At 51.8% G+C, this 20,277-nt stretch overlaps 2 protein-coding genes across 7 annotated transcripts in view; both read right to left on the reverse strand.

The window, feature by feature from the left end:
• Positions 1-2,530: 2,530 nt before the first annotated feature.
• On the reverse strand, positions 2,531-9,070 carry OTX1 (orthodenticle homeobox 1). 3 transcript variants are annotated; one of them, XM_087436675.1, is made up of 5 exons: positions 8,947-9,070; positions 8,518-8,599; positions 6,754-6,963; positions 5,671-5,822; positions 2,531-4,385 (listed from the first exon to the last, which is right to left on the reverse strand). In XM_087436675.1, exons 3-5 carry the CDS (start codon positions 6,848-6,850, stop codon positions 3,564-3,566), a joined length of 1,071 nt encoding a protein of 356 aa, XP_087292801.1. In that variant the 5' UTR covers positions 6,851-6,963; positions 8,518-8,599; positions 8,947-9,070; the 3' UTR covers positions 2,531-3,563. The 3 variants fall into 3 exon arrangements, with proteins under 3 accessions (XP_087292801.1, XP_087292802.1, XP_004435691.1); XM_087436676.1 differs by having other exon boundaries at positions 7,587-8,599; XM_004435634.3 differs by lacking the exon at positions 8,947-9,070 and having other exon boundaries at positions 8,518-8,612.
• A 4,194-nt stretch (positions 9,071-13,264) lies between these two features.
• The window catches only part of EHBP1 (EH domain binding protein 1), a 345,468-nt gene continuing 338,455 nt past the window's right edge, over positions 13,265-20,277 (reverse strand). For all 4 annotated transcript variants that reach the window (XM_087436678.1, XM_087436679.1, XM_014791477.2 and 1 more), the window contains 2 exons: positions 14,565-14,679; positions 13,265-14,351 (listed from right to left, as the gene is read on the reverse strand). In XM_087436678.1, coding sequence (XP_087292804.1) covers positions 14,261-14,351; positions 14,565-14,679 — 206 coding nt within the window. In that variant the 3' untranslated portion in view covers positions 13,265-14,260. The remainder of the gene's footprint in view (positions 14,352-14,564; positions 14,680-20,277) is intronic.

A 20,277-nucleotide genomic window follows, 5' to 3' on the forward strand; every position in this document is an offset into this window, starting at 1 on the left:
CGCCGCCCTCCGCGGCCTCTCCGCCAGCCGGGGCACCCTCGCCTCGCCCGGCCCGGCCACTTCCGGCCGCCCCTGCGCGGGCCACGCACCTAGCCCGCTCCCCTGGGCGCCCGCGTCCTGGCGGCCTGAGGTGCCCCGGCGCCTTCCGGCTCCTGGTTTCCACTCAGCGCCGCGGGGCCTACGCGCAGGCTGGGAGGCCCTGGGAGAAGCACGTGCCTCTCCTCGAAGCCTCGTTCTCCGGGCGGGAACTCCCGCCCGGCCTCCGTGCGCCTGGCCGCGGGTGCCCGTCTGCTTGAGCACGCAGGCGCCGAAGCTTCTAGACGCCGCCGAGCACCCGGGCCACAGGGACGCGTCTGACCTCCTCGCCCGCTGCCTCGGCCCAAAGTATGAAGTTCTGGAACGTGCTAGGCCGGGGGGGGCGGGGGGGGCAAATAACACTTGCGACGAAACTGAGGCCCAGGGGTTTGGGTACCTTGTTCCGGAGGCCACACAGCTGTCCGAGCAGGTACGAAGCCGAGTCTCCTGGTTTCGTTCCCCCGAGCAGCCGAGAGAACCGCTGGGCCGCACAGAACCTGCTCAGGGGGCTGCGGGTGGGGCGGCCTAGCACCTGGGCCTGGAGCAGTACTGGCAGCTGCCGCGGGAGCAGGGTGGCCCCGGGGCGGGGCAGGCAGGGTCGGCTGAGGAGAGCGCCCGGGACGCCCTGCAGGCCCGGTGCCCAGGCCCGTGCAGCGCGAGCTGGAAGCCGCTTTGCTCCGGCCGCCCGCCCGGGCTCTGGGCCCCTCCGGCACGTGCGGGCCCCGCACCCGGGGGCCACGCAGCACGCCGGCTTGTCAGCCTTGGCCCCGCATTGAACTGGACGTGCTGCCCCAGGAGGAGCCCGCGCGGGCGCGGCAAGGCCCTGCACCTGGGGTCTCCCTCCGGGGGCGGCGCGCCGGGCCAGGCTCGGCGGGGCTGCGGCTGCGCCCTCCTGCGGGCTTTTGCGGGCTGGGGATGACGGGTTGTTGGAGTGGGAAGGCACGGTGCGCCCGGGCCGGGCCTGGGGAGTCCGGAGGGAAGACACGGCCACGCGGCCGAGAAGGCTGTTCTACAGCCGGGCTCGCAGCCCTGAGACCTTGCTCGGCGCGGGCCCCTGGGGGAGGGGTCGTTCTGCAAACCCAGCCTCACGTTGTGTTCTCAGGTCTCACACGGAATAAAAAGAATAGGGTGTGTTGGTCACTTTGCAGGAAACTTTTCGTTGTTTCCTTATTTCCTTCCCGCCGCTGGACAAGTAGAGCAGCTTCTCGGCCTTACACACAAGAGGTGTCAGGCCAAACAGAGTCTGGACAAATCGGGGCTCTGGGTTTTCTGGGTGAGCAGCCCACTCCATCCCCACCTCTACCCCTGTCTTCCCAAAGGAGAAGGTGGAACCGTCCTTTCTGACCCCCTGCTGCAAGCCAGGAGTCTTCTTCCCCTGCCAAAGTGAAACGCGTCCTTGTCGACTTTTCTAGATGCTGTGTTTGCGTTTTAAAGAAATTTCACGACACGAACAAAGATAATTTGGCTACTTCTGGCAGGGAGCCGAGGGTTTGGAGGGACATCTTAGCACGTGGAAGGAATGACTCGGATTCCCCCAGCGGCCGTGAAGCCACCCGGGACAGCTCAGCAGAAAGGAAGGTTGTCTGCTGCCAACATGCAGGACACGGATCGGTTTTTTGTCGTTTTCTTTTCCTTTTTGGCTCAGCTCTGAGAGCATTACAGAGCTATCCTTTCCCGCCTCCCGACCCTCTTCCCCTCCCCCTCTTCTCTCTGGTGCAGGCAATTAGGGTGAAGAAATCAGTGCCAGGCTCCTGCCTCTGAAGAGAAAGGAATTGCTTCGGGAATTGAGTCCTGACACCTGTCTCTGTCCTGGATGGCGAGAGGGGATGCGGGGTCAAAACGCCTGGGGGAAGAGGCCGGGCTGACTCCGAGGGAAGGACACGCCCTAAGAGAACATTTCTGGGGACTCCTCTTGCCACGTCCTCCCGCCCGATTCTTTGGCTTCCAGTTTCACACAGGTCATATTAAAACGCAGATTATTAACACGGGAGTTTCCCTCCTCTGAGGCTCCCCGAGACCGGGACCTGGGGCTGGAATCAGAAGAGCAACACTGACAAGCCGTTCATTAATTTGCATTTATTTTCGGCAAATAATGTAGATAAAAGGGGAGGAGGGGGACTGCCTTACATTTCAACAAGTAATTTGTGATCTTCACATCGGACAAATCAAATTTACAATTTACTTTCCCATCTACTGGACGAAACGGCCAAAGCCAAAATTGATACACAGGCGCGGGTTCTCCGCAGATTTCGGAGAATGAAGGTGCACTAAAAACTCACTAGACAAAACAGGGTTGTTTAAAAAGAGAGAAGCCGACAGAGAAATTGGAACCGGGGTTTGGGGCCTGGGTTAGTTTGTTTTCACATAATGCTGTATTTTTGTTTTTGGTCTCTAAATCGGAATTGCGACCCTGTGCTTAGACCTGGTGAAGGGCTCAGTCTTGCGCCCCCCAGCCTATCCCCCTCCCCTGTACCCTGACTTGGCTGTTTCCTCCACTCTCCCGGACCCTCCAGATCCTCCGCGCCCAGCTTCCTGGAACCAAGCGATTCTCTTTAATAAATACACGGAGGAAGAAGGTGTGAGAGGGCAGAACAGCTTTGCAACAACTGAAAAAAGTAAAAGCGCCATCGTTTTAGGAAGAGAGGAAGGGGGACAGAGGGAAAATATTTTTTGCTTTGTTTTATATATATGTATATATATATGCTATATATATCTTAAAGTTCTATTTCCTGGGCGCTAAAACGATATGCTCAGTTCAACAAACAGCAACTAAAAAGTTTAAGTGGCCCCTGGAACGGACCCGACTATGTACAGCATTCCCGCCGAGGCGGAAGCTTGAGCCAATTCTACGCAGGGCGGGGCTGTGCGCGAGAGGCTAGGGGCGCGCTCCTCCCTCCGGCCTTGCCCCGGCGCATCCGGCTGGGGCGGAGGAACCGCCGGGAAGCTCTGGCCTGCAGGCCGGGAGCAGGGCCGAGGGCAGCTGACGGGGCGGCGGTCTGCACGCGAGAAACACTTAGTGGTTGTTTTGATTTGGAGTGTGGGTGCACTCCAGTGAGCAGACACATGCCAGTTAGTGACTCCAGTGTCCAGAAAGAATAAATAAAAAGAGTAGGGCTCAAACAGCGAGTCAGAGCGAAGAGCCTCCGAAGGCTGCAAGTGCATAATAACTGTCCAGCAAGACTGGAAGAGCGTGACTCAGGAGTTCGTTAGGGGTTGAGGAGGGGAGCACACAGCTCGCCCAGACAACTTGTGGGCCAAGCCGAAGCACCGGTTCCCTGGTCCAAGGGGCGGGCGGGTTTGCACATCCCCCAAGCAAGTGGCACAAAAATGAGGGCGGCAGTGCAGGCGATGGGCATCTTTTGGGGGCATGAAAATTCAGGTCTAGAGAAGCCGAGGCAAAGGCGGGCGGTGCAGCAGCAGCAGCAATAGGACGGGGATCACGGAGGGCGCAGGTAGTTGCGTTTCTTCTCTTTCTTCCACTCCTGGGCTCACAAGACCTGGAACCGCCATGAGGCTTGGTCCTTATAGTCCAGGCAGTCGGGCGAGTTAAAGTTGAGTTTCCAAGCGGAGGAAGCGGCGGCGGCGCCAGGCTCCTTGTAATCCAAGCAGTCGGCAGAGTTGAAGGCGAGCCCCGAGCCGCCATAGCCCTGGTGGTGGTGGTGGTGGTGGTGGTGGTGGTGGTGGCCTGAGGACTGGCTCAACGGGTGGTGCGCGTGCGGATGGTGGTGATGGTGGCCGGCCATGGAGGAGGGCGCCATAGGGCTGAGCTGGTGCGGGTGGTGGTGCGAGTGCATGGGCGCTAGATATGAGCTGCAGTCCACGCCGCCAAAGTAGGAAGAGGAGGGCGCAGGGTAGCCTTGGCCGTAGCTGCCGCCCTGGCCGTAGGACATGGAATAAGAGGCTGCGGCCGAGGCGGCGCCTGCGGCTACCGAGCGCTGCATACACGATGCGTTGCTAGGCGCGGCCAATGGCTCAGGCACCGACACCGACGCCGGGGCTGAGCCGGGCGAGATGGAGGCCGGACTCCAGATGGATGAGGCAGCCGGCGTACTCAACGACGACGGGACTGCCACCGCCGGGTTCCCGCCCAGGCCTGCAGCCGCTGCAGCCGCTGGGTTGGCGGAGGCGCTGGATGCCGAGCTAGAGGATGAGGCGGAGCTGGACACAGCGGGCGGCGTGAACTGGCCGCTGCTTTCGGAGCCCGAGCTCTCCCGCACCGGAGACGACTTCTTCTTGGCTGGGCGGCTCTTGGTCCCGCTCCCGCTCTGCTGCTGCTGGCGGCATTTGGCGCGGCGGTTCTTGAACCAGACCTGCAGCGGGCCGGGTTGGGGAGAGCGTGTCACGGGGGCGAATAGAGCTTGCTACTTACTCCCCCGCCCCTTGGACCCACAACCCGGCCTAGGATCTCGCATCCCTCTCCTATGAAGCCTCCGCCCCTCCCCATCTCAGGTCGTCCAGACCCTGGCCCAGCGTTCCCAGCTTCTCCACGCTCCCCCATCCTTCTGCTCAAAGACCCTCCCCTGGCAAAGTAGGGATGTGCACCTCCCCACCCCCAGCTCGACTCTACCCTAGGGCGGAACATTTGCGTCTGTCCAGCCAAAAGTTCAGCCATCTCTACTAAACTGCTGCTGTTGGCTGCTTCCCAACAGCCCGGTGTATGTTTGGAGGGCCTGTCTTCTATGCATAGAGCTCAGGAAACAGCGGAGAGCACAGAGCAGGCCGCGGAGTGCGGGACAGTCACCAAGTCTGAGGCCGGAGCCAGTCGGCCCCTGGAGGCCGGGTGCTGCGTAGGGCGAGAATTTGGGTGGGAGCAGGAGAAAGGCCGAGAGGCTGAACAGAGGCAGTACTTCGGGCATTACGGAAGGAAGCCTGGGCAGAATTTCGTTGGGCTTCTTGGCTCTAAGTGGGGAACCAAATGCTACAGTCATAAAAGTTCTCACTCCTCTTGGAGGGCCCCGGTACATGGCATGACATTTCAGGTTTTTTCTCGAGCCTTCGGGGAAAGAAGTCGAGATAAAAGGCTCTTGAGGCAAGTTCTGAGTTATAATACGAACAGTATTTTCGGGGCCCTTTCATCGCAAAAACAGAAACAGGAAAGCCAGTAGCCAGGTTTTGCGTTCGGCATCCTCTCCGGGCAAAGGAAGCGTCTAATCAAACTGGCGCCACCCGTGGAGGACACTTCCAGACAGGCCACCAAGCTCCGGCCAAGCTCCACTCTTCCATTTCCAGGATCCCCGGGATGCAGGACAAGGGCGGAGGCCGAATTCAGGACCCCGAAGAAAACTCCCAAGTCTTGGGGCGGCCGAATAAGCAGGGGCAAGGGCACTTTACGTTCGGGAGCCTCACTTGTCCTCCCGAAACCCTAAAAAAGGACTTGCGATACCGAAGGGGCCCGGAGCCAAGGGCCAAATCCAGGTCTCTAAGCTAGTTCCTTTAACTTTGCCCCCTCTTCCAGGCCCGGGCCCAGCGCTAGGGGGAGTCTGAGAGCAGCTGCCCGGTCTGTAAGCCCGCCCCCACACCAGACCACCCTTCCCAAGCCCTCTCCGACCAGCCCCAACGCCCCTACCCTGACCCTGGAGCCCCCGGCGCGGGCACCTGGACTCTGGACTCTGGCAGGTTGATCTTGAGCGCCACCTCCTCGCGCATGAAGATATCAGGGTAGCGAGTCTTGGCGAAAAGCGCCTCCAGCACGTCCAGCTGCGAGCGCGTGAAGGTGGTGCGCTCCCGCCGCTGCTTCCGCGGGGTGGCTGAGGGGACACGTGGGGGCGCCTCGGGTCAGCGGTGGCCAAATGGACCTGCGCTAGAGGACGCGGATAGGCCCCTGACAGGCCCTGAGGCCTTGCAAAGGAAAGCCAAGCTCCTAGCAAAAGAAACTCCCCAGAGCTTGAGAGGCCACAGGTGGAAGAAAGTGCATGTGTGCGACTGGGAGCCAGTGTCTCCAAGACTCCAGGGCTGCCCCCTTCCCTGCCTCTTAGAGGTTAAGGAAGGAAGAGAGGTTATACAATCTCCCTTCCTTCACCACCAGTCCCACATACTCCCTGGCTGAAGGATGGGGAAGGGATACGCAGAAACACGACCTGGAAAACACTTGCCAAGGGAATAAATGCGGTTGCAGGAATGGGAACTAGAAAAGAAAGCCAGGATTCGACCCAAGCCGTCCACATCAGCAGCGCAGAAATTGGTACAGGCGACAGGTCTAAAGGACAATTTAACTAAGGAAGGAGAATTCCCCTTCCTCGGCTTAGCCAGTCGCTTCCCATATGGGAAGCTCGTTTCCTCCTGTCAGGGCCTAGTGAGTGTCCAGATTCCGCATTCCATATTGGGGGGAAAGGAACAGATTCACATACATACACATACACACACACACACACACACACACCAAAAAAGCCACCCATGGGAAACGAATCCGTGGGTAAATGCGCCCCGTGCTGGCAGTGGGACCACAACAGGATACAGGTTGCTGGTGTGGCCGGCCGAGAGAGCGCACGTTGAACGTTTTCGCCGCCCTGGCCCATCTCACCGACCCGCGACTCGGCCCTGTGAGCCTGCAGCCTGCCCTGAATTTTAAGCAGACTAGGCAACCGGCTCCCTGGGCCTGCTGGGCAACAAAGCGTGTGCTCAAACCCGAGACCGAGGGTCCCCAAAGTAGCAGGGGCTGGGGTGGGGGCTGGTGCTCACCCGGATAGCCCACGGAGGGATGCAGGAGGTCCATGGCGGGCCCGGCCAGGCCCAGCCCGTTCATGCCGTATGGGGGTTGTTTGAGGTAAGACATCATGCTAACAGCCGGGTGGAGGCGCCCCGACGGATCCAGGGGGGCCAGGGGCCGGGCGCAGTGCGGGTCTCCCACCGCGCAGTCCCTTCAAGCTCTGCTGCGTCTGGGGGCCCGGCCTATGGAGACACGATACAAACCGTCATTCGGAGCCATGTCAGCTTCCTGGTCTTGTCTGAGGCAAGGAGCCACCGGATGGGGAGGGGACCCAGGCTACGGAACTGCGCTGGGCAGTCGACTCAGCTCTACAAGGCCTTAGCCCAAAGACCACAGCTTCTTTGAAAAGTAAACTTTTCTGGATCGTCATCGCCTCTTTCCGGGCTTGGAAAGGGCCAAAGACACTCGCAGGGCGTCGCTAGGAGTGAGGAGAGGTTAAAAGCAGGGCCAAGCTGGGGAGGTCTGAGCCTGAACCGCAGAGTGTGCAAGGTCCCAAGTCTAGGCAAAATTCTGAGTCCGGTGGGAGCCGGCCTCATACTGCACAAGCAAACGTTCACACGGCGCCCGGGCGGCGGGCTGCCCAGAGCATAGGGGGTTGTTTCGTTTTGTTTCAACTGTTTTTGAAAGCGGGACAAAAGACACCAGAAAACCAAGGTGCTAGCAGCACCTGGGCCTCTGCGGGAGGCACTGCCCACTTAGGAGAGTACATTCCTTCAAAGGTCTCCGTGGCTGAGTCCCGGCCCCAGGGCCCGCAGCCACCCCTCCAGCTGACCTCTCTATGCCCAGCCGTTGAAAGATTGCTCACCCGCAATCCCACCACGTCTCAACCGCAGGTCCGGCAGAGGCGGCCAGAAGGGGCCACTGTAGAGGTGGCGGTTCTATCAAGCGGCCCGAGGTCAGCCACGGCCACAGGCCCTTCTTTGCCAACGCAAGCCGGTAGCCTTCTTTCTGCCCGGTCCTAGTTGCGGACAACCGGGTCCCGGCGGGGGCTGAAAGGTGACCCGCCCAGCGCCCAAAAATGTCTCGCGGATTTGGGAGGCCTAAGTGCAGCAGGTCCCGCGCGCTCGCTATCCTACCCGCTGAACCCGCGGCCCCGGGACCCGATTGAGACTGGAGAACTAGGCCTCGGCGGCGTAGCTCGCGCTGACCGGGGCTGGAAGGTCGAAGCCTCGCTTCCCCAGTTGCCCCGCACCTAAGGCGCTACTCTCAAGGGTCAGAAAGTGGCGCTGCGGGAGTGGGACTGCGGCCCAGATGACCTGTCGCTTCACCCCGCTTCGCGGGAAGTCACAGCAGGCCTGGCACCAGGGCCAGGGATTTCAGGGAGAGGAGTTAGAGCTAAAGACGCTCCCCTCTCCTATCCCCCGGGACCCTCAACCTGGGCTGGGGGAACCCAGTTTGCAGGGAAGGGGACGAAAGGGAAACAGCCGGGGCTCTCGGGCCGAAGGAGAATGGGACTCAAGCTGCGGCGACTCTGCTAGGCTGCAGCTTGAGTTTTCAAAGATTTTCTTCAAACTTAGCACTTCAGCTCGGTTACTTCGGAGCAGGCGGGGGAGGAGGCCCGGGGCCGCAGCAGAGCTCTTGGGTCCTCCGCGCCTCAAAAGGGGTGCCAGGCCGCTCCCCAACCCTGCCCACCTGCCGGGGATCTGCGAAGCTGGGACCCGTTTGAGGAGGAGGAGAAAGCAAGAGCAACCGACGCGTTCCTAGAGTCCCGGGCGGCCCCCCGGCTTTCTCCTTACCTGCCCTCAGCTGCCGGGGCCGCTCACCATCTACCTCGCGCCCTCACACAGACCCGCCGGGCAGCCAACCTGCAAAACAGAGCTGCACAGGAATTACCCGCCAGGCTGGGCGGTTGGTCGAGGACACCCGGATTTCTTTCTTTCCCCAACTTCCCTCCTTTCTCTTTCTTTTCAGTGGCTTTGTGCATGTCCCTCCAGGTTTCACTTTTTTGCACAGACACTTTGTTTGCAAAGCCCTACACACTACCCAAGACACTACCTTGCCAGGACCGCGCCGAGGGGCCGCAAGGGGGAGGGCGGGGGGCGAGAGGGGCAGAGTTGGGAGGTGGCTCGCGGTTGCCGTTGCACTCCCGGCACGACGTGGAGGCGGTGGGGGCTGGGGAAGTCCTGCAGAAGCACTTTGCAAACTAAATAAATCAAGCGATTTACCTTGTCGGAGTGGCTTGTCTCGCCCGGTTGTTTAGGTGATTGGAAACGTAGCCTGATGAAGATTGATCACCTTTCTACTGCCCTCCCCGAGTATGTGAACGCGAGGTGAGTGCGTAACGGGGCTAGGCTGCCAATCCCGGGGCCCGCGCGGGCTGAGTGACAGGGAGCCGGGCAATGGCAGCACGAGCCGGGGGTTACCTCCGCGCGCCCCCGCCCTCCTCCGCCCCCTGCACCCCGCCCTCGCCGCCCGCCCGCCCCGCCCCGGTCGCGCGCTAACTCCGGGGTTTGGCTGGCAAACGCCTCGCAGAGCGAGGCGAGGCAGGCGAGCGCAGCGCCCGAGCCTCGGCCGCGGAGGGGGACGCCGGTCCCGAGGCCGTCCCGGGGCCCCCGCCCTTCTCTCGCCCTTTCGGCGCCCGGGAGGGAGTGGCAGACAGGAGGCGCGGTGCCGGAGAACCGGTTCCCTCGCTCTCTCGAGCGCCACTCGGCTCGGCGGCCCGATTGTGGACGCGAGGACTCCGCAGCCGCGGCTGCAGGAGAGGGGGCCCCGGCCCCTCTCGCGGCGCCGCGGGCCCCAGCGTCTTCCTCCACCGCGCCACCACCTGCAGACGGACGCCGCGGGCGGCTCGTGCTGGCACAGGCTACTGTGCCGAGCGCGGGAGCGGCTCCGGGTGCGCAGATCCCGCCTTGGCGCCTCAGGACTCCCGCGTCCGGGAACAGCACCCGCAGGAGAGGCACCACCCCTTACCTCTCCTCGGCGTCTCTTGGGGTTCCCAGCCCCTACGAAGGGTGTTTGCAAATTGTAAACGCTTCTTCTGAAACGTTGGAGCCCGGCGTCCCCTCCCCCTTACACACACACACTCTACTTCTGAATCGAAAGATTTTGATAGGAAACTTTCTCTTTCACACTGTCTCTCTGTCTCCTTCCCGGTCTCCTCCTACCAGGACAGTCTGCTGGAAAACGTGGCCACAGACCGCTACCCTCAATTTCTTTTCCACATGCCGCAGGAACCTCCTTGAGGCGCTTTCCCCGGATTGTTCGTACTGGCAAAGCCCATTTTCCAGCAGAACAACTTCTCCAACACGTCTACCTGGGTAGACTTTTCAAAGCGCAAAAAAGTTTTTCGCCCCAACACTGAGCAACGCAATTCTTTTAAATGGCACCTCCTCCTGAATATTAGGCACGACTTTATTCCCTTTCGAGGAATTCCTACCCCTTCTTCCTAATCCCCCCTCCCCTCCACCCCAACAGGCGGAGTGAAAACTTTGAACAGGAGTAAGTGTGAGGGCGAGTCAAGGAGCCGCCAGGCGCATCGCGGTGGGGAGCGCCGGCGCTGCCGGGGCCGTGGGGTCGGGACCGAGAGCGGACCGGGCGCTGGGCGAGGAGGAGGAGGAGAAGGCAGGAGAGCCCGCTGAGTGAAAAGGGGCCGCGGCCGCCGCTCATCAAAGTGCTTCCCCCTCCCCCAAGCGACACTTTCCTTTGGAGTCCGAATAAAATACGGTAACAGAATATGATGGAGGGCACACTGTTTCCTTAACTGCTTCTCAAAGGACTCGGGAGATCTTCTTAGGACCTTTAATAAGGCTTTGGTCGGTTCTTTTGTTGATCTCTCAAAATCAACTCCTTCTAATTGAAGTTGGGAGCTGAAAGCGAGCTAATGTTCAAAGAAAGTGGCCGCCAGACCAACGAAATTACATTTTTTTTTTTTGGACGATGAGGGAACATCTAATCAAAGGGGCAAAGAAGGAGGGGTGGGAGTGGAGGAGTATGAAGGAGAAAAGGAGGTTTTACAAGATCCTTCTCTGGTTCACAAAAGTCAGCGACACGGGCGCTTCTCTCGAGAACAAAGACACCGCGGCCCATTCACAAAAGGGAAAGAAAGAGAGAGAGAAAAAACAATAAAAAAACGAGAGAAAAGGAAAAACATGAGAAAGAAAAAGCTTTAACAGGAAAAGAAACTGCGCAGAGCGCAGCGCTGACCCGGACGGGAACACTCGTTAGGCTCGCGCAGGCCCCCGTGGGGAATGGCCGGCGCGGCCCGCGGCTCGGAGCCCCCGGGACGGTGCAGAGGTTTAAAGAAAGAAACGAAATACACCCCCGCCTTCAGCTGCGGGGAAAGGCGCGGGCTGGAGCTCACTAGTTTAGAGGGGACCAGGGTGTGGGCGTCCCGGGGGGCGCTTCCGCAGCGTCTGCGTCCCCAGCTCCGCGCTGCCCCTGCCTGGGCCTGCGCTCTGTGTGCCTGGGTTCTTAGCCCTCCGTTGCCGGGGTGCGCGCCCTTGTCCCAGTCCCGCAATCTCTTGCGCTCCTGCTTCCTCCGGGCCGTTTCGCCTGCAGCGCAGCGCCGGGTCGAGGTCCGGCGCGGCGAGGTGGGGCGGGTGTGCGCGCTGGAATGTGCCCAGGAGGTCCCCAGGGCCCGCCGCGCGGGAGTCCGGCGCTCTCGGTTCCAGATGCTGCCACGGTCTCGGGGAAGTTGGGAGGTATCAAGCAGCACGATTTTTCCCCCCTAATGAGAGTATTTATCTAATCCCAAATTGCAGGCGAATTTTCTTAATGCTCAACCCATAAAACCCCGGGATTAAGAGAAGAAAGAGAGAGAGGAGAGGGGAGGGGGGGAGAGTAGAGAGGGAGAGACACTGAGATGAAAGTTTCTTGTACACAGCGTAGAGGACTGAGGCGGCCGTCGCTAGGCAAATGTCCAGGTGGGAGACTCTGGGCTAGAAGCCGCGACCGTTCCAGCAATGGCCGCAGCGCCGGGAGGGGAAGAGGGGCATCGCGAAAGGGCATGTCGACCCAGCTCGAGGTCTCGGGGCCGGGGAGGGGGCGTGGGAGCTGGGCCCCAAGACCCGGATCCAGCATCCAGGTGACCTCGAGGCCGGGCCAGACTCTGGAGAACACTTGGGACAAGGGGAGGGGTTTGGCTCTGGGGCCGTGGGATCCTGGCCAGGGGCGGAGGTTCTGCACCAGCCCGCGGGCTATGCCCAAGCCAGCCCGATGCCAATGCTCCTCCTCCTCGGCGGCCCCTGGCCCCCAGCTTCTATTCCCGCAGCGCGGGCTTTCGGGTTCCCGGCCTCTACGCAGGCTGGGCTCGCGCCTGCGCTCCGGAGGCAGCCTCTGGGCACCACGCGACGAAATCGGGACGCCGCGGGCCTGACTCCGCTAGTCCCGGGGGTCCGCGCTCTGCCGCCGCTGCGGGGCGTGCGGGCGCCACAGAGCAGCTCACGTGGAAACCCCGCGAGGCTCAGGCCTGGGGCAGTAGGAGCAGGAAGAGGGGCAGCAAATCTGTGCCTAGGGAAGGTTTGTCACTTGGCAGGTCGGGAGAGGTTTAGGGGAGCCGCCTCTCTGCGAGGCTCCTCGGGACGGAAGGTTCCCCGAATCCAGCGTAAACGGGGTGGATGAAGCTGGCCGCCCAAGCCCCAAGCTGCTTCGGGCTGGCGATTTCCGTCTGCTGGCTTCCCTCGGGGTAGAGCGGGGTTCTCAGAGCTTCCCCTAGAGAGCAAATACCCCATTTCATTCCGTTCTGATAACTTTTCAATAACTTCTTAAAATCCTTGTCATGAAGAAATTCTGCCGTAGCAAGTTTTTATCATTTTGAAATACTGGCAGTTGAAGGCGGCTGCAGACTTTTCGAACGGAATTTATGTTTGTGTATATCTGCATAAATGTATGTGTGTGTATATATGTATGTGTGATCTAGGCTAAAGTATAAATGCTGGTGGACTGTCTTCTCTGTCTCCAGACTTGTTGAACGAGCTCTCTTTGTTTCGGACACCTCTGCAGAGCAGTGATGGAAACTACCATAAAATCGCCAGTTTTTTCTGTAGCCTAGAACTTCTTGTTAAAAGTTCCCTTTTCCTCATCTCATACACATGTATCTGCACACACACAAACCCCTCCCCCGGACAATAACCCTCTTTCTTTCACTTCAGCACCTACAGTTATCAGAAGTCACAGTTCTTTCTCATATGAGTGCAAAATTATAACAACTGAAAACAACAACGTGGAAAATTCATCAAGATACTAACACTTTTACAGTGCTATGGAATCACAAATTTCCTCAAATCTTGAACAACAGAGATGACCCTTTACCAAAGATGATAGTTTACAATGCTTAAGAAAATATGACTAATTGTTTTTCAATTCACATTCGTGTATCAGCAGGGCCCCTCTGGGATGGTGTAAACTTGTTCAGCTCCAAATACAACCCAGTATCCTGCCCTGCAATCAAGAGGACCATTTTTTTCCATATGAAAAGTCTTATGGATATACAACCTTCTCCTCAAACCAGTGTCAAGTTTTCATTGCAATGAAGTAGCAGCAGTGTTTAAGGTAAGAAAGTTTCTGCTTTTATTGAAAATTTATATATGACTCAGAATTGTAATAAATAAACATAACCATTTTCACAAAAAATGACAGTGCTATGCTAGAGAAGGAAATATTAATTGGGGGATTTACTCATAGTGGCAAGACCGACTTTTATCAATACAGAATAAATATTAACAGCATTCTTGAGCCAATGTTGAGACCCAACAAAATTGTAGGAACCAAGCTAGATGTAATAAATAATTATCCAGAGAAAAAGATGGCGCATTCTCAGATGATAACACTGTCTTTGTAAACTGATGCGTGTCAATTAGTCCCATCCTCACAGCTCACCTTTAAATCACAGGACTTGTCTCAGGCTATGTTAAAGAGCCATCCTCTGAAGAAAGCAGAGGAGAGGAGCTCTATTATCCTTACAGTGAAACGCAAAACAACTGCAGAAAATCCCACTGGTAAATAGAACACAGTTTAATAAGTAGATTGAATATGCTCTAACTATGAAATTTAGGTAACAGAGTCAGTGTTACACATGGCAGGACTGGAAAAAAATCATTCATGACATTTTTCTTATCCCCCTCTTACCCCCCTCCCACCATCATTATGCTATTAACAACAACAACAACAACAAAAATGTTTTCAAATTTTCCTCCCATCAGACAATGAGGGAAAATAATGCGGGAAGGGTTTTCTTTTCTTTCTTCTTTTAACAGTTTCTTGAACACTCCCAATACCAATCACTCACAAGGTATCTGTGCAAATCTATTTCGCATGATTTCAAGGAAATGATTAACTCACATACACAAAAAAAATCCTTAAACAAAGCTATTTTGGATTTCTGTATATTATCTGGAAAGGAGGGAAGAAAAGGGGTGGTGGTGGTAAAGAAGTACAATCCAGCCAAACAAAATGTTAAGAGTTTTAAATCAACAACGAGTCTGACTTATTCTGGTCTGGGGACCCAAGACTAAAATGTTGGGAAAGATTCTGGTCTGGCTGCTATTGGAGAACACATTTCTCTTCTTTCTTGGCCATCTTGCCTTTGTTTTGCTCCAGAGTTCGCTCCAAATGCTCATCTTCTTCTTCGGCCCTGGAAGTCAAACAGGAAACAAAATTATTTTTCTTCGTGGAGGGCAGAGCAGCACCCTCTCGCCCGCATTCTGAGCCCCAGCAGGAATTGGGATTGCGGGGTCAGCGGGAGGCTGCCCCGGCCCACCCGAGACCTCTGGACTGAACTTTCCGTAAACTTCTAGGCCCCTCAGCAGGCGGCAGAGCCTAGAGCCCGACCCCAATGCCCACTCACTGCTTCTCCTGCGCGTCCAGGTCCCTGACTAGCGCGTCGCGCTTGTTCACCAGGGCCACCAGCTCATCCAGCAGGAGTTGCTCGCGTCGCTTCTGGGCCTCGGTCTTCTGCCAGTCTGCAGAGGACGGGAGGCTCGTTACCCACCCGAAGGGCCTCCGCACACCCGGCCCCCTGCCCTCCCCTTCCCAATTTCCTTGTATTTCTCCACAAACCATATTATAGAGTCACTAGCTAGTGTTTTATGGAGAGTTTGGCCGTCGTGGTGCGGATTTCACCCCTAAGACCCTACTTTCTAAATATTTCCCGCAGATGGAGACGGCTACGGCTGGGCTGGAGCCTGCAAAAGTGACCAGGTGTGAGCCGGTGGCCAGCCGGAGGTGTGCGCCTGATTTCAGCCAAAGTGGGGGAGGGAGAACTGGAGTCCTAGAAGAGGTCTGCCGGAGGCTTGGGGGGGGGGGGGTAAATGAGGAGGCGGGAAGCAGAGATGGGCGATAAAATCATTCTGAAAAGGCTAGAGAATCTGCTTGAGAACCTATCCTCCTCCCCCACCCCCCTGCCCACCCCATACAGCCCATTCTTCGCTAATTTCCTCTTCGCTCTATTTTAGCAGTTGGATGTATCTCACACTGGGCGCCATATGCTTCACAATAACTTTAAAAGTAGTGAATCGGCTAATTAGCATTTTTCTTTGAAGTAAAAAATAAATTTGCTCTGCAATATTACACTGCAGCTCTCGATCGCATCACAGCCAGTTTTCTTTTGGAGAGGTTTGCTGGGTGGTTTCAAATCAAAGCACTTTTGCAAAGGAAAAATTACATACTTCTATTTGAAACCCTATGTTAAAGGTTGGAAAACCCGATGGGCAGTGCTCTTTCCTTGGGTAGGCGCAGTTTTTTGAAGGTTTTAGGCCCCAATGATATATTTCCTAATCTTTGCTGGTCTGATAATTTCCTTAAGATGAGCAGCAGTTTCGTTTAATAAAAACAGGACCAAATCGAACATTTAAAGCACTTTTGAAACCAAAGCCAACTGCTCTCTGGCCAGACTGTAAGGGCTTGTAGCTGTCAATCAATCCCCAGTCTACCCCGCCTCCCTCATTAGGAAGGTAAACAATGAAAAGAAGTAGTAGATGATGAGGCAGATAGCAGAACAAATGAGGACCTAGAGGGAAACAGGACACCAGCTTTGGGGGGAAAAAAAAAAAAAAACCATGGCCACTGACTCATACAGCCCCCTCCCCCAGCAAATGCACTTTCCAAAAAAACAGAGAGAAGTGCAATCCTTTCGGGTTTCTCTTCTCTCCATTGCCCTGGGCAATCATGTTAAAACTCACATGGCTGGTGCTTATTCAGATAAACCTAACAATGCACACCGCTGGTTACCATGTGAATCTTCACAAACCACACAAGAATGTGCTGGTTCAAATCCCCGCGACCCCCTCCAAAGCAAAATTTATTCAAGACAGCAAACTGCTCAGCAGCTTTATGAAAGCAAATGGTGCTAGAGGGAATTCTATCTTGTATTTACAAATTAAAAATTAGATGCATCATCATGCAATAAAGGTTAGACAAGCAGCAAAAAACTAGAATGGTTTATTCAATTTTACCACTATTCCTTTCATTATAAGCTCAAATACATACACATATATATGAAAAATGCCATGTATTAATTATCCACATTCGATACAAAGCATCACACAAATAAATACATTAAATAACTGGCCACATTACATTCTTATAAAAAAAAAGTGAAATATTCTATTGCATGAAGAGGAGTAAAGAAACTATTACTATGGAAAGTTTTTTTCTGAATATAAGAATTAAAAAATAATAACAAAAGAGCAATATTGAAGAAAAGCCACACAATTTATCTATCACAATTTTATTCTTTGGATTTAAATGCAACTGAGGTCAGGAATGCTGGACAATTTTCTAATCTGGTTCTTGTTCCTAATTAGTCTCATTCTACACAGCAGAAAAATTAATAGACTCTTCAGGTTGGAAAGATCTTAAAGGTCATCTTGTCTAATTTCAGGTAACTGTAGTTTGAGAAATATTAACTCGGAAAAATCTGCTAAGTTTGTAAAATATTTGTAACTAAATTTTGTAATTAAGATTAGCAAGTTCTGATGAAAATTAATTTTTCAATTTCCAACCTCAATAAATTATTCTGATTATAAGCTTTAGTTTATAATTCTTTACTTCCAAAAGATTTTCATCAGAGCTTTACAACTGGGCAATAAATTTTCTCCACCATACACATAAAAAATATAATTAAGTTGAAAATTACGAAAATTTTTAAAACCAATAAAAAATAAAATTTTAACAACAAACATATACTTTTCTTAATTAAATTATTCCTTCCCTGCACTGACCAGTCACTTTTAAGGCTTTAATTGATAATTAGAAATATCAAGATTTCTTTAATTTTTAAGAAATAAGGCTTCAACAATATGGATAAGAGAGAAAACTCTTTTTTTTAAACCCCTGAGGTATTGAATAATTTTAAAACTATTAACTTTTTCCTAGCTCAATAAGGATATTTCTCATAACTGTAACAAAAACATTTTTAAGTTATGAATATTTAGGTAATTTTCATCATTTCACAGTCAAATTTAACTGACATTAGAATTTAAAATGTCCCAGCATAAATTTAGAGGATTTTTCATATTAAATGTCATTACTACATTAATATCTATCTAGAAAATATTAGTCAACTGTACAGGAAATAGCTATGTGTGGTGAGCAGATTTTACACTAGCAAAACTACTTTTACTTTGTATTTGGTTTCTCATGGGAGTAAATTTATACACATACACACACATCTGAATGCTAGTTTGGTAAAGTAAGTAAACTATTTTGATGATTTTTTTAAAAAAATTTAGTAATACATTAAAATTGATCAAGATTCACATTTGTATGTTCAAGCCTAAATTTAAAAAATTTAAAATCCCCTTTTAAATAGCTTCACCTAGATGTAATGTCATGTTTTAAAAACCTGCATGTGAGTATATGTTACCTGTTATGCATTTTAAGAAAGGATTACTCACCTACAACACCAGTCACAGCTAGCTAGATGCACTGACTTTGGCTTGGACAGACTATGTTGTGAGTTCTGATTAATTTAAAGATTCCAGCGTACTTTTGCTACAAAAGCCATATCCTCTCGCAACAAATAGGATTAAGTTTTGATGCTGCATTTGAGCCAAAGTGTTGAAATAAAGAGATTCTGTTTATGTCCATCTGCACTGAGCTGTTTTGTTAATTTAAAAAACTCTTTTTTATATATAGGGCCAATTATTCATTCCCGGATTCAGTTTATTTGCTGAAGTTGATAATTACCTTGGAAAAAAGGCAAAAGAAATACCTATAAACACTTTAATAGAAAGGACCTAAAGTTCTTGTAGTAAACCTTCAACCTTGCCACTATAAATAAACCTGGCACTTTGATGAAAATTAACACTAGTTTTGTAAAGAGCACATTGGGGGATTGCAGTCAAGTCTTATCTTTAGTTCCAGTCAACTAGCAATCCTGAAAGAGTTTGCATCATCATCAGAGCAGGCCATTTGATAGGATTCTACCGCTGTACCTAATCAATCTATGGAAGACTGTGGCTGTGCTGTGTAACAAAGCTAAAATAGATTTACAAATGGGGTTTTAGGGGATAAGCTCCTCCACAGGATTACATATTGATTTTAAATATAAAAAGCTTATCATATAAACCATAACTACAAAAATAGTGAACCTATGCATAAATCCCTTTAGAAGAGCACCCACTTCAAACTCTAAGCCAAGAATAAATCAAGATGTACAAAATCCTAGAGAAGATCCATTTCTTGTGCAGAAAATGAACACACCACTTTCTAAAAGCCCACCCCAATGTGTGCAGAAATGAATTTATCTTTCCTGAGGGGGCATTAAATAATCTGGAACAAAAAAACTATAGGAAAAGTATCTAAAAGATGTTTGTTAGCTTAAGGGATGCTACAACTTAGCTCAGTAGAGTGAAACTCCTGCTATGAAAAACCCCTCAGGGAAAGAAAGGTAAAAAACAGGCCAAAGTTGATTATGGATTCTCAGAATAATGGACATATTGAAAATATATATTTTGCTCTCAAACCAAGCTGTTAATATTTCTTTCAGTGTGCTATGACTATTAATATTCTATACTTTTCTCCTGGTGAATGGTTTCAGCAGCAGATTTCTTTGAAAAGATTTTAGTTTATTACGAAAACCATCTTATGGCTACCAAGTAGAAGAGATGGGAAAGAAAAGAGGAATGAACTTTAAAACAAAGGAAAGCAAAACAAAACCAACTAATGTTGCCTATTCATTTGTTTTCTGGGGTGTTTTAACACTCCAAAAGGTGGCTGAACTGCATGTGTGTCCATTCTAAGGGTTGGCTCAGAGGACACTGTCTTCACACAACTGAACATCATGATGATCAGAACCTCTCTAGGACAGCCCAGCCCACATACTGCCCAGGCTAGTGGAACAGGCCTCTCTCTCAGAAAGTCTCTTTATTTGTAATCAACAGGCTGCTTCTTTCCTCAAGTCTCTTTTTTCCCTCAACCAGAAACAGAAACTGGCTGAGAGACTTAAGGCACAATTACATACGGGACAATAATACCAATTAAAAAATGAAACAAAACAGAACAAAATTTCAAACAACTAACAACTGTATTAAAGTTGTTTTAAAATGAAAAACATTATTTTTTTCCCTCTTCAAAAATATGGTCTTCTGTATGTACAAGAAGAGCAGGCAGATAAAATGTTATTTAAGACTGTAGGTCTGGTATATAGGGATAGGATTGCTGATGAAACTGGGATCTTTTAGATGAATTTGGTATAATACTGGTTTTGGGATAGAAGCAATATCTGCCTTAAAAGTCAACTGTATCATGGGGGTTGCCCCAGTGGCGCAAGCGGTTAAGTGCGCGCGCTCTGCTGCAGTGGCCTGGGGTTCGCCGGTTCGGATCCTGGGCGAGCACCGACGTACCGCTTGGCAAGCCATGCTGTGGCGGTGTCCCATATAAAGTGGAGGAAGATGGGCACCGATGTTAGCCCAGGGCCATTCTCCCTCAGCAGAAAGAGGAGGATTGGCAGATGTTAGCTCAGGGCTGATCTTCCTCACAAAAAAAAAAAAAAATTTTAATACTCTATTGAGTGTAATGTATAATGAATCTATAAAGAATAAACTGTAGGATGAGTTACATATTATACATACTATATATACATACATTTTATATTACACATACATAAATATATATATAGCATATAAATAGTATTTGCTGTACCTACTTTTCAACTATTTAGCTTTCCAATTTCTTTTAATGCCTATTACTACAAAAATTATATCAAGAGGAAAAATACCATTTAGTATACTTGTGCATTTTATTTCAATGGCAAGTTTCACAGAACTTCTTAAATAATTTTGACAAATTTTATAGTCATTATCAATGGTACAATATGATACATTTGGATAGCCACTTGAAGGAAATTAGCTATCCAAAGCCTTTTAAATAAAATAAATCTGATTTGTAAATAAGGCTATACAAATGTTGTCAGTCATATTTATCAAATGAGATTATGGATATAAAATTAATTAAAAATAAAACTTCTATAAATGTATAAGATACTATTTAGATAAATAGCATGTATTTTATTTAATGACAATATTAATTAAAATATTTAAAAATATATGGTTTCATTT

The sequence above is a fragment of the Ceratotherium simum genome, chromosome 11 (genome assembly GCF_057802395.1).
Source record: "Ceratotherium simum simum isolate JZ-2026a chromosome 11, ASM5780239v1, whole genome shotgun sequence".
Lineage (NCBI taxonomy): Eukaryota > Metazoa > Chordata > Mammalia > Perissodactyla > Rhinocerotidae > Ceratotherium > Ceratotherium simum.